Genomic DNA, 14,029 nt, shown 5'->3' on the forward strand with positions numbered 1-14,029 from the left:
TGCACAACAAAAACACAGCCACACCACCTTGTCTTCACGGTTTGTTAAAATGAACACCAATACACATGCATGCACTCATGGAGGGAGTCATCTGTCACTCTCCATCAGGTGTTGAATAATACACCAGTCCAATAAGCACACACTGCCCCGAGCCGCTGGTAAATGCACACCATGTTGAAACACAAAAACCCACTCCCAGCCACACACAAGGAGAGCCACACAAGTAACCACAAATTACACCCCTGCACACACACACACACACACACACACACACACACACACACACACACACACACGGAGCTGTGATTGATGTGTTGGAGCTCAGTTCACATGTGAAGCCATGGGGACATTATTACAAAATTAATGATAGTGGACTTTCATTCCTTAGAGAGGTAAAGAGGACAACACACACACACACACACACACACACACACACACACACACACACACACACACACACACACACACACACACACACACACACACAGGAAAAGCGAGGCATTATTAGAAACCTCTGATGACAGAACTGGCTTACATCATTACTTATTTTTCCATAGCTTTCATTATGCGACATTTTTCATTACAAAATATCACAGAAGACCAGAAGCCTCTTTGTCACTCGAGAGAAAGCTGTAATAATGAGAACAAAGGCCACTATTACAGAAAATTGTTGCTGTCAGGTGGTAACAGTAATTTGAAGCAAATTAGGCTTGTAAGCAGATCGACCACAATGCATTTTGGAGTTCATCAGGAACAAGTTTCAAAGTGCTTCCTGTGAGTAGTCTGTAATCATACAGGCTGGAAAACCTGTGCCTGACCTGACTCGATCCTGTGAATTCTTCTGGCAGAATAGTGAAGGCTCCTCAATCACTACATGCATTCATTTATACCCATGCCATACATACATAAATTATTTAACACCTAGAGGTGTTTTTGGCTATGGTGATTGTATAATATAGCTTCAAAACCACCTGTAAAAGTATATGCAATGAGGGTGCAAGGTGTCGGGTGAATAAATGAATGTGTGAATGTGTGGATACTGTGGATAGGGTTATGTGTGGGCTTTTTGTTTTGTGAATGCGTAAGACCTGTAAACTCTGTACTTGCTAACTTTCATTTGTTTTTAAATGATTTTTTTTGTGAATTTGTATGTCATTGTCATCTCCTGACAACTGGATGGTCTCGTGATAATTGATAATTACGTTAGATCATCAATGGTATGAGCCCAATACAAGTTTTTAAATCAAATCAAATCAAATCAAATCAAATCACAGCAAATCAGATCAAATCAAATGACAGTAGAAAGCTGTCAACCTATAAAAGATCATGTAGTCATTCAACAGGTTTTAGAAAAATCACCGACTGTCAACTGGATTTATTGTACGACAGGCTGGTTCTGCATTCTCATGTTTGTAATCCCAGTGAACAAGGAAATGTCAAGGTTCCATGTGAATTTACATTTTCTATATCTTTGTTTATGCTTGCACACAGAGGCAGGTCCAAAATGATATTATCAGAAATTTCATTTGTATTACTGACAGGGTTGAATTTCAAAGCTGGTTTCATTTTAAACCTCCCCCGGCAGATTTGAACCAGGGATATTGCAGTTCATGGTCAGCATCTGAACCCCTAAGCCACACGGGTCTCTCTGTAACCTTTTTCTTTTCCAAAGTGCAATGTACAAAACATTTATAGCAGGCATCTCATGGTTAGATGCTTGTGACTGTCATTTTCATCTGTTTCAATGGCAAATGTTGCTGGTGGCAAAATATATTTATGTGAGTAACTAACATGCATTTAGTACATTTGGTATGTTGCCAAAACTGAACTAGACTAATGTCTTGTTAGTGTGTCCGTGAAGATTCTCAGTCATCCAGGTCATGGTATTCTGTGAGTGCAATCCTCAGGCAACTGGCCTTCCTTGAAGTTCTTGAAGACGTTTCGCCTCTCATCCAAAAGGCTTCCTCAATTCCAGAACTGAAGAAGCCCAAGGTGAACCGTCCTCAAGAACTTCAAGGAAGGCCAGTTGCCTGCGGATTCTTGTTAGTGTGCCCATTTCATTTTAATATTAGCTGCCAGCTGTGAACATCACCCTCGTAGCTAACAATGGCGAATACAGATCTCTTTGAATTTTTGTGTTTAACTCCACGAAAACTCACAAATGTTGAAAGCTGAACCTGAGTGGATTTAATAATGGATTCAGCACTGAATTCAGATTCAGTAAATCACATCAAACCCCAGCCCTAATAAGAAATGTAATAAAAGACAATCAACCCTGTCTGCATGTTAGATGATCCCGCGTGTCATCCTCTGTCCCTCCTTCAAGTGTGGCCATTCGTTTTAACAAGCCGTGTCGGAAGACACATCATGTGAACTACTTTGTTTCAAGCATACCAATACTAATACACTTCAAGGGACAGATGGAAGGTTGAATTTCCACTGGGGCCACTCTCTCCCAAAATAGACTGTTGATACTGTTGGCCAATTTGAAAAAAAAAACCCAACAACTTTAAAGTAAACTTAACAATAAAAAGCAACCAAAACAAACAACGAAAACGGAGAGGCTGCTCAGTAGGCAGATAAGGATTGATCCAACATATATTGACAGGTGTGGGTACAGGCCTTTGCAGTATAGTAAAGTTGGCTGTGTGGGTGAGGACAGGGAGTACAAAACACAGGCGTTTTGCTACTGGTGCCAGCAACAAACCCTGAAACACACACACACACACACACACACACACACACACATGGATGCTTGTGCCACCTACACAGATGAAAGCTTTGGCTCTGTGGCCGGGCCCCTGTTGAGGGCTATTGTTGCTATTTATGGGATAAGGAATCAACCGAAGGAATGCCAGTGTGTACTGCACAGTATGATGGGCATGTTTTTGTGTTTGTGTGCCCCTCTGTTTTCTGCAACACACACACATTGCAAATATTTCCATATCTGAAGTGTGTATGAGTGTGGCGCCTACTTGAACATTTCTTATAAAATGCGTTACACTCACACTGTGGCTAGATCTTTATATCTTAGTAAACACACGCTCTCACATGCTCACTCACAATCCACTGAGGGGGAAAACCGCAGCCATGGATAGTTTAAGAGTCTTAATGCCAACAACCACCTCTAAACGCACAAGTGTTTGTCGCTGAGCAGCCGTTTAAGATAAGCCAGAGGCTACTGAACAGAAAAGGCTGATATCATCCTAACAGAATGTGCTAGCTGTAACGGCCACTGACGAGATGTTTCTTGTTTTGTCAAAGAAGACACTGATATAAAATGTTTCATTAAAGAAGCAAGCAATGAAGGAATGAGGTAAGGAAGATGAGATGTTTGAGATGACTGAAAAGAAGCGGGGCATAGTATAAATATTGATTAAAGTAAGGGATGAATGGATGAATGAGGAGAGGGAATGAAGAACAATAAATGATAAAAGGATGGATGAAAAAGAAAGTCAGGGAAAGAAAACATGTAAATAAAAAGTTAATTATACAAAACAAACTAGTTTTTCAGGTGGGCCTCTCAGCTTTAGTGTTACTTTTTAATTTGGCAAAAAGTCAGGGACAGTTTTCTAGCATCTGGCAAACAGCCAAACAAATGAAAAGCCAGAAATCAGAAAGCAATAAACCTTATGCTGTGATTAGATTTACAACAATCTTATTTATACTGGTGTAGTGAGAAAAAAAGCCTTCGTCTGAAGAAATGTAATTTGATTTAGCAGCATGCAGCCAGTGAGTTTGGGACATTAGGAGAGCAGGGGGCTGGAAGCTGCCCAGACCGCAAACACGCTCTCTCATCCAGACGCCCACCCAGGTGGGGTAAGATAAAGGAAAAAAAAATGTAATGGATTTTATACAGTAAAGGAAAACAGGTGCAAAGATATAGTGAAGGAAGGCAGAAAGGGAGAAAAATGAAACTAAGACTTGACCAAATTGTTCACAACACAAATAATAATTTGGAGGGCTTGAAACATGAAAGAAATGTTGCAAACAAGAAAGGTAGGGAAAGAATGACGGAAGAGGGAAAGAGGGAAAGTACTCTATGCATCAATTTGGTTCCAGGCACTAGTCTCTGTCTGAGTTGAAGTCAGTATATTTTTTCTGTGTTGCCACCAGGTAAAAATAGTACGAATAACTAAATTAACTGTGCTTCCAAAAACTTAGCAGCGGTTTTGTATACACAAATGAATGTAAGCCCATATCAATGCGAACACACACTTGACTTCCTGCTTTGCTCCTGTCATAATTAGTAGGGCCACTAGAGGGCTTTGTCACTTGAATGTACACACGTCGTTTTGGGGCTTTTGCTGAAACGACTGATGCTGTCTCACATGACTGCTCAATAGGCCGCTCTATAACAAAACGTAACTTTGGGTTTTAATAAGCTGCTTGCACAGACGACGCATAGGATCATTTTTTGTAGGGTGAACAGTCTCCCTCGGGATGTTGTGTGGAACCTCAATGAAGCCAAATGTTGAAGCATTTAATGCAAATTTTGAGTTTTTACCTATCCGAGTTTGCTTTCTGTGGTTGTAATTGTTGTGGTGACACCTTTTATGCAAATGTAATATTTGCAGTTGACAGTATATCATGAGTAATGGTTCATAATAGAGTAGCTCAGGGGTTGATGCTATTACAGATCCTGGGTTTTAAGCCACCAGCCTGCTGTTGGAGGTGTCTCCCGTCCATTGTTTACTAGCATAGGCTCTATCCCCCCTTATCTCTAGGAAGGTAAAGAAAATGGATGCCTGTATGGATTCTTAAGGAGCACACACTTGCACATACACAAAGACAACCCAAGCCTGTACAGCTGGAACAGCTTTGTGCGGCACAGAATTTGTTCACCTAGCTGTCGATGCTGGTGCTGAGTATTACTGCGTCCCAATAAATACCAGGCCTAAGACATTTATAAGGGGCTGACTGTTGGTTTATGAGGGAGCTATGTGTATTGCGTTTTGTGTATTATAAAAGACACAGAGGGAAGGAATGGAAAAAGCATAAGTGGAGGGGAGGCTGAGAGAGGAGGAGGATTGATATAACAACTCGGTAACTTTTGCAGGGTATCCACCTCCATAACTTCTAAACTGAACCTCATCAAAACTAAAGATTTTTTTCTTAATTTGTCTTACAAAAGATATCTAGTCTAAAGTGCTAATGAGTCTACAATGAATTAGTTTGAAATGCTGTCTCATATTTTTAGGAAAAATGTTTTAAAATGGTAACAATTATCATTTTTTTCTCTGTTTCTTTCATTTTCAGGTGTTCTTTTGTAAATCATGAGTATTTTATCTTTGAACAAGGCTTGGAAATCCCCCAAATATTGATATCTAATAGTTTTCATTCTAAATCTCTCTCTGTTTGTGTATGTGTGATCAGTGATTTATTCTGCTAAGCCGAGAGTTAAAATCTGTGTTAGTAGGTTACACTCTCAGCATAGGCCAATCACAAGAGACCTGCCTGAAGTGTGTGTGCGTGTGTGTGTGCACATCTACAGGCTTACATTCACACAGATAAGTTTGAGTTTAGGTGAGCCCGTGTTACACTGCATCCATCTGTGTGTGCAGAAATTTTGATGCTTGTGTTCTTGTATGCACACACATCTACTGTGTGTGTACTTGTGTGTTGTTATGTCAAAGGAAGCGTGTGAACCGGGTCAGCCTCCTGAGGCGACGAGTAACAGTGAGATGAAGAAGCAAAGAATAAATGAGGGCAGGAGTGATGAGAAAAGGAAGAAGAAAGAGGTGAAGAAATGCTGATGCAGAGAGATCAGTGATAACGGCTCTCTAAGCTAATTAGAGTGAAAAAAACAAACTTTAGAATTACACTGTATACAGTTACAGCCAATTAAGAAAGACTGTAAAGTGGAGCAGATGGTCAGGGATGTAGGGCAGTATATACTGCAGTTATTTTGGCCTTGGAAAGGAAATTCACTAAAAATGGAATTCTTTTTACTGTGGTTTCACACAGTAAAAGTGTCTACTTCTTTGGTGTGTTGGATCATAATGCACACACACAAACACACACACACAGAGTGAGAAAGAGAACCCTACTCTAGGAGTAAGCTAGTTATCTCAAAATGTCATAATTTTTGTTCCATCATTACTCTCACACATTTAAGATGAATTAGTTGAGTGGGCGACAAATTTCCTTCTGTGATCTTCCAGTTAATCTCCACCAGGCCTGGATGCTTTGGTTTGTGTGTTTTCATGGGTGCGAGTTAATTAGGAACAAGCTTTCACGGCTCGATTAAGTGAAGAGAATCTTTGATCCTTCATGCTTTGGCCTCTCATAGGTACAAACACCAGAGGACCTCTGAGACACAGAGAGAGTATGCTTGTGAGACAGAAGGCAGGGGTGAAAAGTGAAAATAAAGGAAAGGAATGGCAAAAAGTAGGAAAGATGGAAGGAAGGAGTCCAAAAGTTTGCAGTCAGGCACATAACATTTGATTTTAGTTTTTAAAAATGTGATCTTATGGTTTCTGAAAATCATAAAAAATCTGTATTTAAAAAAGTGTAACACAAAAATCTGGGTGAAAATCAGATGTTAAAAGAATCATCCGCATTGCAAATATTCCATATATATAGTTATAGTTTAACCATCAACCATTAATCATCAGTCTAAATTATTCTGGTCCACAAGCAACTCTTTCTTGTTTTATAAATGAAATGAACACCACAACCAAATCACTTGTTATTTAGCCTTTATTAAATAATAATAATAACATTAAAAAAGAAATTTTTCTGTACAAAGTCTACAAACAACAGTTTGAGTTATCTGGCCAGTGCCGTAGTTATGTCTTAATGTAGGGTGCATTTGTGTGTGTGAGTGTGTCTCTCAGTTGTGCATATGTGTGTGTGTGTGTGTGTGTGTGTGTGTGTGTGTGTGTGTGTGTTTGTGTGTGTTTGTGTGTGTGTGTGTGTGTGTGTGTGTGTGTGTGTGTTTGTATCCATCACAACAGAAGAGGTAATACTATCTGGATTTCCAGAAGGAAAGAGTTAAAGTCAAGCACAGAGAGAGAGAGAGACAGTAGTCTAGGCATGTATGTGCATGTGTGCGGCGTTTCTATGTGTGCATGGATTGGGTGTCTCACAATGTACTCACTGATCAGTGCTTACTGTTCAAAGTGAGCATGTGTGTTTGTGTGAGAGAGAAAAAAAGGGAGTCGGAGTAAGATAGCAGTAGGGAGAGAGAAAGAGTGAGCGAGAGAGATAGAGAGACATATTAAGAGAGCTCCAAGGCACTTGGAAAACAGTCCAATGAAAAAACAGTTAGATGGACAGAAAACCCTCCATCTCTCTCTACCATTATTCCCCTCTCTCCATCTCTCCTTCTCTGACCATCTTTCAGCTCCTGTCTATAATCCCCTTATTTTCTTTTTATTTCATCTCAATAGGTCTCCTGGCTCTATCCATGCATGCCCTTGAAAACGAAGAGATGAGAGCGAAAGACAAAAAGAAAGAATAGGAGCTCAAGGCAAAGATATGACATGTGACATGTTTGACTCTTTTTCTCCCTCTGCTTCCTTTTTGCTCTTTCAGTTTGACCCCCCAGAGGACAACAACTCGACCCACATATTTCACAGATTTGGAAAACACAAAAAGGGCTTTCTAGGATCGACCTTCATCTGCTGCGGCTAAGCAAAAAACAAATATACAAAGAAGACAAGGAGAGGTCAGCGCCTGGTCCCTCCATTTCTAATTTTGTTAGGGTCACTGAGTTTTCCATCCTTTCTGTCTTTTGTTTTGTTGTCTTTTTACTTGTTGTTGCCTACGTGTTGTGATTGTGTTTATCTCTTACCATCTATCGCTCGATATTTCATTGGATATGTTTACATGCAGAGACACCTGCCTGTTAGTCGTACTTCCATTGTTTAGATGAACCTTTACATTTGACTCATTCATAGACTTTGATTGACTGTGTTGATAAGTTAATCAAACATTCCTGACTACAGCTTGAACGGTTGACAAATCAAAAAGTAACATCTTTAACTCTGGATAGTCTACGTCAAATACAAGGATAACAAATACTAATAAATAGCAATTACTGCTTGTTGCCAAGTTTTGTTACCATAAAATTGGACCCATAATGCAGAAGTCTCCCATGAATTCTACCCATGTAAAGCTAATTAGCTACTGTCATTTATGTTTACTAGCAACATTTATGTCTAATGTACAAAGGAGTGTGACATCAATACTGTGCAGAAAAAATAGGTGTGGAGGTCAAGATGTATGGCCGGACATTCATAGTGTTTGAGGATAATGCCAGAGGTTTTGTCCTTCAAGTCAGTTTGTTGGCTTTTCATTTTTTAAATAGATTTTAGTTGTCTAAACATAACCATAAAATGATGCTTTAGTTGCAACAATTGTATATTGCCGGGAAAACATATGAAAAAATGTTCCAGATATGCTTATAATGAGAATTTTGCCCATATGTTGATTAAAAAAAGCATACTTGAAGGCATTAAAGGTACCCTGTTGAGTTTTCTTGTAAACATTGCACTAAACCATTTGCAAAGCATTTTTCCTAATAATTTGAAATCCTGCACTGGTTACATCCATGTTTGCTAGCTTGTAGTCTTCTTCTTCTTTTCCATCGCTGAAATTAACGCCACCAACTATCAATCAGAGGAACAGTGCAAAACCACATTGCTGCATGCTTGTGCGTGTGCAGGATATACAAACAAAATAGGGACCCACATAAAAACCCTCGTAAAAACATTGCCCCACAGCGCTACTAGTGGTCAAAAACTCCACAGGGTACCTTTAAGTTTCCACCAAAATGTTCTTAGCTGAATCAAAATATTCGTGGGAGAAACATAATGCTGACAAAAAAATGTTCGCATGCAACCTGAATATTTCTGTAGGTCCAGTATCCTCACCAGGCTTCTGATAAACTATATAACTGTATAAACTTAACTAGTTTTAGCTCAGATGTTCAGACATCAACAGATTAGTTCAAGTGATAATGAGACTTTTTCTGGGTGTAAACATATCCACAATCTTTGTTCCCCTTTCTCTTTCTTTCTGTCTTTCTTTCTGTGTGTGTATGTGTGTGTGTGTGTGTGTGTGTGGGTGTGTGTGGGTGTGTGTGTCTCCTCTTGTTCATCAGTCTCTCCAGCAGCACTGGCCCTTCTCGATGGCTGTCCTCCGATACAGCGTGTACTGTAGTTAGCTTAAGGCTCGATTGTGTGTCCAAGAAAGTCGACGGTTCGATTTCCATTCTCCTTTTTTAGTCATTCTCTCTCTTTCTATTTTTGAGCATCCTTCATTCAGGGGCTGACATTAAGAGTGGTGGATAAAAGGCATGATGATTAAACACTCTTAGTCCGTTCTCCACCCAGGCTCTTGTAACACATGTTCAGACCCCTATGCACATACACAGCTCTTTGGCAATCCATAGGTTGCAATAAAACAATCACTGACATTTTGTTCACACAGTGTCTGTCCATCATTTGGGCATCATACAGTCTGAAAAGCAAAAAAATATAGATATATACCAAAGACAAACTCTAGAATACTGAATCTAAAGCACAACTCCGTAACATCATGTTAGATTTAGATAAATCTCTGATTTTCTGTCTTCCACCTTACTTTACCTTTCCTCTACTCTTAAAGACTCATAATCTGTAATGGAAATTGTGTCAAAATAGAAAAGGACTGAAGTAACAGTAAAGACCATGGAGTCCAACACAATGCTAAAGAAAGTCTAAAAATGGCATAAGAGCTCTACAGGGCGGCTAAAAACTGAAGCAGGCTTTTCCTTACCTTTTTTTTCCCAAACAGACACAAGTCTAAAACAGAACAAAAACAGTCACCATTACTCTTCTATGCCACTGGTTTCACAAAGCGCAGACCGAGGGCAGACAAAGGAGCGAGCGAGCGCTGTACGGCAGGCTAATGGACGTTTGAAACTCACAGAACTCATTTCTAAAACTTTCAGAAACAAACAAAAAAGAAAATGTCCTTTTTCATCCTCTTTTCCTTCTCCGCCTTTAGAAATCTAGATTCATTTGAGTTGTGTGGTTTGATATCTTTTATATTTCTTTAGGGGGTTAGGCATTCACTTGATATGTGTTGATTTCAGTCAAAAGTACCCACATTAAAGGGGCCACTGATGCTGAAGTCTTCAGTAACAGTCAGAAGCTGGAACTTTTTGATTTTCTGCATGCCGTCTCTATTGACCACATTCCAATTCAAGCTCATAAGGACAAATCTGACATTGCCCTCCTGCAAAGTACCAGCCACGGGTAAATGTTAATGAAATTCCTATCTTCATTAAGAATCCCATCACCAATATTTTCACCCTAGACTATGCTGTCATTTGTGGTCCAAATGTCCAGATTGTCATGGGTACTTTAGTCCGTCTCCTTTTCAGCTTCATTCCAGTAGCTGGTGGGTTATATTCTATGTTAGATCTGTCATTCATATTCATTTATTCATTCCTTCATTCATTCACAGGCTTTTAAAATCAAGCAGGCTCTCTCCTGCAGGCGGAGGAGATATGGTACTGTAGGCATGGGAGACTGGGGTCAGGTGTTCCCCCAGTTTAGGCCTCATAGCATGTAGCGAAGATCAAGATCACATGTTCCCATGGGCACACAAATAGGTGGGGGAACTCTGGTTTAAATGTTACCACTTTAGACATCAGAGCAGGGAAGTAGCAGGATATTGGTTAGGGGACACTGTGGATTGAAATAAGGTAGTGCTTCTTTTTCATGTTTACTTTGACCAAACTGAGAGCAAAATTACTGTTGCAGGGGATCTAGGGACACGTCTTTTCCTCATCATTCTCCAGAGTTCTCCTCCTCCTCCCTCTCCTCCTTCTCTTCATGCCTCTGAGCAGCACCTCTGCTGGTTTATCTTTACTTTATGCTTGATCCCGTCGTACAGCTCAAAGTTGTAGTTCTCCAGTGTCGTGGAGGAGCGCGAGGAGAGCCCACTGTAGGAGCATGTGCAGTAGAGGAGCAGTCCTGCGCAGACTGCACCCAGCAGGACACCTAGAGAGCTCATCACAATGATGGTGAGCAGGATGGGGTCCAGTGTGTACAGCCAGGCGTTGTCCTTGTCTTTCTCTGACACCAAGGTGACGGAGGGAGGGTCCAAGTCAGAGGAGGAGGGGGTGGAGAAGGAGGATGGCCACCCTGGGAAGACATATTCTGGAGAGAAAAGAGGAATCTTTAGAAGGCAATTCTATAAAAATGCTACAGTTAAAGAACTGCCACAGACCAGTAGTTTTGTATGTGGTAGCCTACTTACTACAGATCACATAAACAACTCCTCACAACCCAGCAAATCACACTGATGTAATTTAGATTTGTGGATGAGTCTGGATGCTTATGATATTACGGTGATTCTGAGCTAAAATCACAAATATTTCCTTATTGCTAAATCAAATTGCAAAGTATAATTTGATTAGGTCATCAACGGCTGACATAATACATGGCAAGCAGTGGCGTGTGTGGTGTGATGACGTTGATGCAACTTTGCAAAATGAAACACCCACTCACTGTTTTTCAGATTTTCTTTTCTCACAAATTTGTGACTTTAATCTCAGAGAATATCTGTTTCCTTCTCTCAAATTAAAGACTTTTAGGAATCTCAGAGAATATTCAAGATTTTTTTCTCCTAAATTTATGACTTTAATCTCAGATATTCTGAGTTATTTCTGGAAATATCTTCCTCCTCCCTTGGCTCTGTAATTTTTTATTTAACCTACAACGGCCCTAATACACCGTCGTACTAAGGAGCTAAAAGCATATAGGAGACTACGTAACTTTTGCTTTTGGCACTGTGGCTACAAGTGGCAATTACAATATAATGGTGAATGCAAAAATGTAGTGTAATGGTAATATAAGAAGAGAAGTGTAATAAAGTCAGTGAACTAACCCTGTAAAGTCATTTCTACAGCAATAACTATCTAAAGTTAGCTAAAATTAGCTAACATTAGCTACCATAAGCTACTGGTCATACCAGAACAAGTCAGGCTGTGGCAGCAAAACCCCTAGGTATACTGAAGCGAGCAAGTGTGTGTTTTATTGCTTATATATTGAACATTTCATATATAAGAAGAAGAATGCGGTCTTTCTTCTTTCAAGAGTCGCATAGTAAAGACCTTTAATTAGCTGTATTTGAGACAAATGTCCGACATAGCTGATATATTCAAGAACAGCTAATTCTGTTAACCACAACCCCAGTTGTTACTGACTTCAAAAATTTGGAAGCATAATGACATTAATTACTCCAAAGGTGCTCTCTGGTGTGTCTGGTGTGTACTATGAGTGTTGAAGTGTGCACATGTACTTAGTATAAGCAATCATGCTAATCCACTTAATGAATGTATACACATGACCAAGCCAATCCACAATTAAGTACTACATTTAGAGTGCTTTATGGAAGAACACACTGAAACACACACACACACACACACACACACACACACACACACACACACACACACACACACACACACACACACACACACAAAGTCACACAGACAGGGAAGCAGTAAGCAGACAGTAAACAGTCTTGTTTAGTGAGGTAAAGGCTGAGTGCTCTTCTTGTATCTGTCAAGAGGCTGGGAGAAACAAGGGATAGTAACACGCATATGGTTACACACACATACAGATACACACACACCCAGGAAGCAAACTGTTACTGTTACAGACAGATGTTTTTCTAGGTGCCCAGGAGGAAGCTGTCTGTCTCACTTTGTCTGCCACGGAACATGAATGAAGACAGGAAAAACACACCAACATGCCCACACGCGCACACAGACACACTTTTGAATGTTCTCTCACACTGTTCCCCTCTCTGTGTACACTCACTCACACACACAAACACACACACTCACATTCACACTCACACACACACACACACACACACACACACACACACACACACACACACACACACACACACACACACACACACACACCAGAGATTGTCACTGTCGCCACAGGCTTTTTTCGTTGTGGAATCAGAAGTAAAAAGAGGAGCCATAGGCATGCCTCCACTTAAAGAACGTTTCACTATTCTGTGGGTGACACTTGTAAAACAGCCAGTACAGCCTTAGGCTGAGAAGAGAAGAGAAGAGAAGAGAAGAGAAGAGAAGAGAAGAGAGGAAGAAGCTCACCTCCATTGTTTGGGTGCTTGTTGTTGAAAACACGATCTTTTCCGAAATCTATTGGCCTGGGGTCTATAAAAAGGAGAGAAAGAATAACGGTATTAATCTCAACCATTCAGTCAAGCTGGAGCTGCTCTAGAGTCTTATGTTGATGTTGTCAGCACACAAGCTACATTTGCAGATGGAAATCAAACTACAAAAACAGCTCAAAGAGTGAGTGATCTTGTTTAAACTTTCTAAAGAGATCAGGCAGGAGATTTCCTATAAAATGTTTTGTTCTGTGCTCAGTCTATCGAGGGAAAATAACTTAACCTTCACCCAGACTACCTGCATAAAGCCAACAGGTTTCAATATGTGATAAGCATCAATGCTCTTTTCTTTTTTTTTTTGCTTCGAAATTAAAACAGTGTCAAGAGATTGAGAGAATGAGTTGAAAGATAGGGAAAAGATAGAGAATGGGAGACTGAACTGTGGAAAAAAAGACACACAAAACTGTTTCATAGAAAAATATCACTTTTATTACCTTCACATTCCTCGCAATATATTTTCTTTTTATTCCAAGACCATGAAATTCAACAAGCTAAAATACCACTTAATATTTCTGAGGCAGGCCACAGTGCAAGGCTTTGAAGGGTTTGGAGGCTCAATTCTGCTTCAATTCAGTTTTATTCAAGGAAATTGCTTTTACATGCCCAATAAAAAAACAGAGAAATATCTGGGTAGCTTATAAGCATTGTTTCAGGGGCAAAGGAACCAAGATCACATTATGAAGTGAAACTGTAATAGATATTCAAAAGATAAGAGGTGAAAAACTAATTTAGTAGACATGAAAAAAAGATACAGAGCCTTATTTCCTCAGTTAGGTGAGGTTATTTTTCTATGAGACAGTTTTAGGATGTGGCATCT

The 14,029-nt window shown here is 39.9% G+C and overlaps 1 protein-coding gene across 2 annotated transcripts in view; it reads right to left on the reverse strand.

Annotated features, from left to right (window-relative positions):
- Nucleotides 1-6,891: 6,891 nt before the first annotated feature.
- LOC120801278 (neuropilin-2-like) overlaps nt 6,892-14,029 on the reverse strand; it is a 99,643-nt gene continuing 92,505 nt past the window's right edge. For both annotated transcript variants that reach the window (XM_040148060.1, XM_040148058.1), the window contains 2 exons: nt 13,133-13,195; nt 6,892-11,156 (listed from right to left, as the gene is read on the reverse strand). In XM_040148060.1, the coding sequence (XP_040003994.1) occupies nt 10,828-11,156; nt 13,133-13,195 (392 nt within the window). In that variant the 3' untranslated portion in view covers nt 6,892-10,827. The remainder of the gene's footprint in view (nt 11,157-13,132; nt 13,196-14,029) is intronic.

The sequence above is a fragment of the Xiphias gladius genome, chromosome 16 (assembly GCF_016859285.1).
Source record: "Xiphias gladius isolate SHS-SW01 ecotype Sanya breed wild chromosome 16, ASM1685928v1, whole genome shotgun sequence".
Lineage (NCBI taxonomy): Eukaryota > Metazoa > Chordata > Actinopteri > Istiophoriformes > Xiphiidae > Xiphias > Xiphias gladius.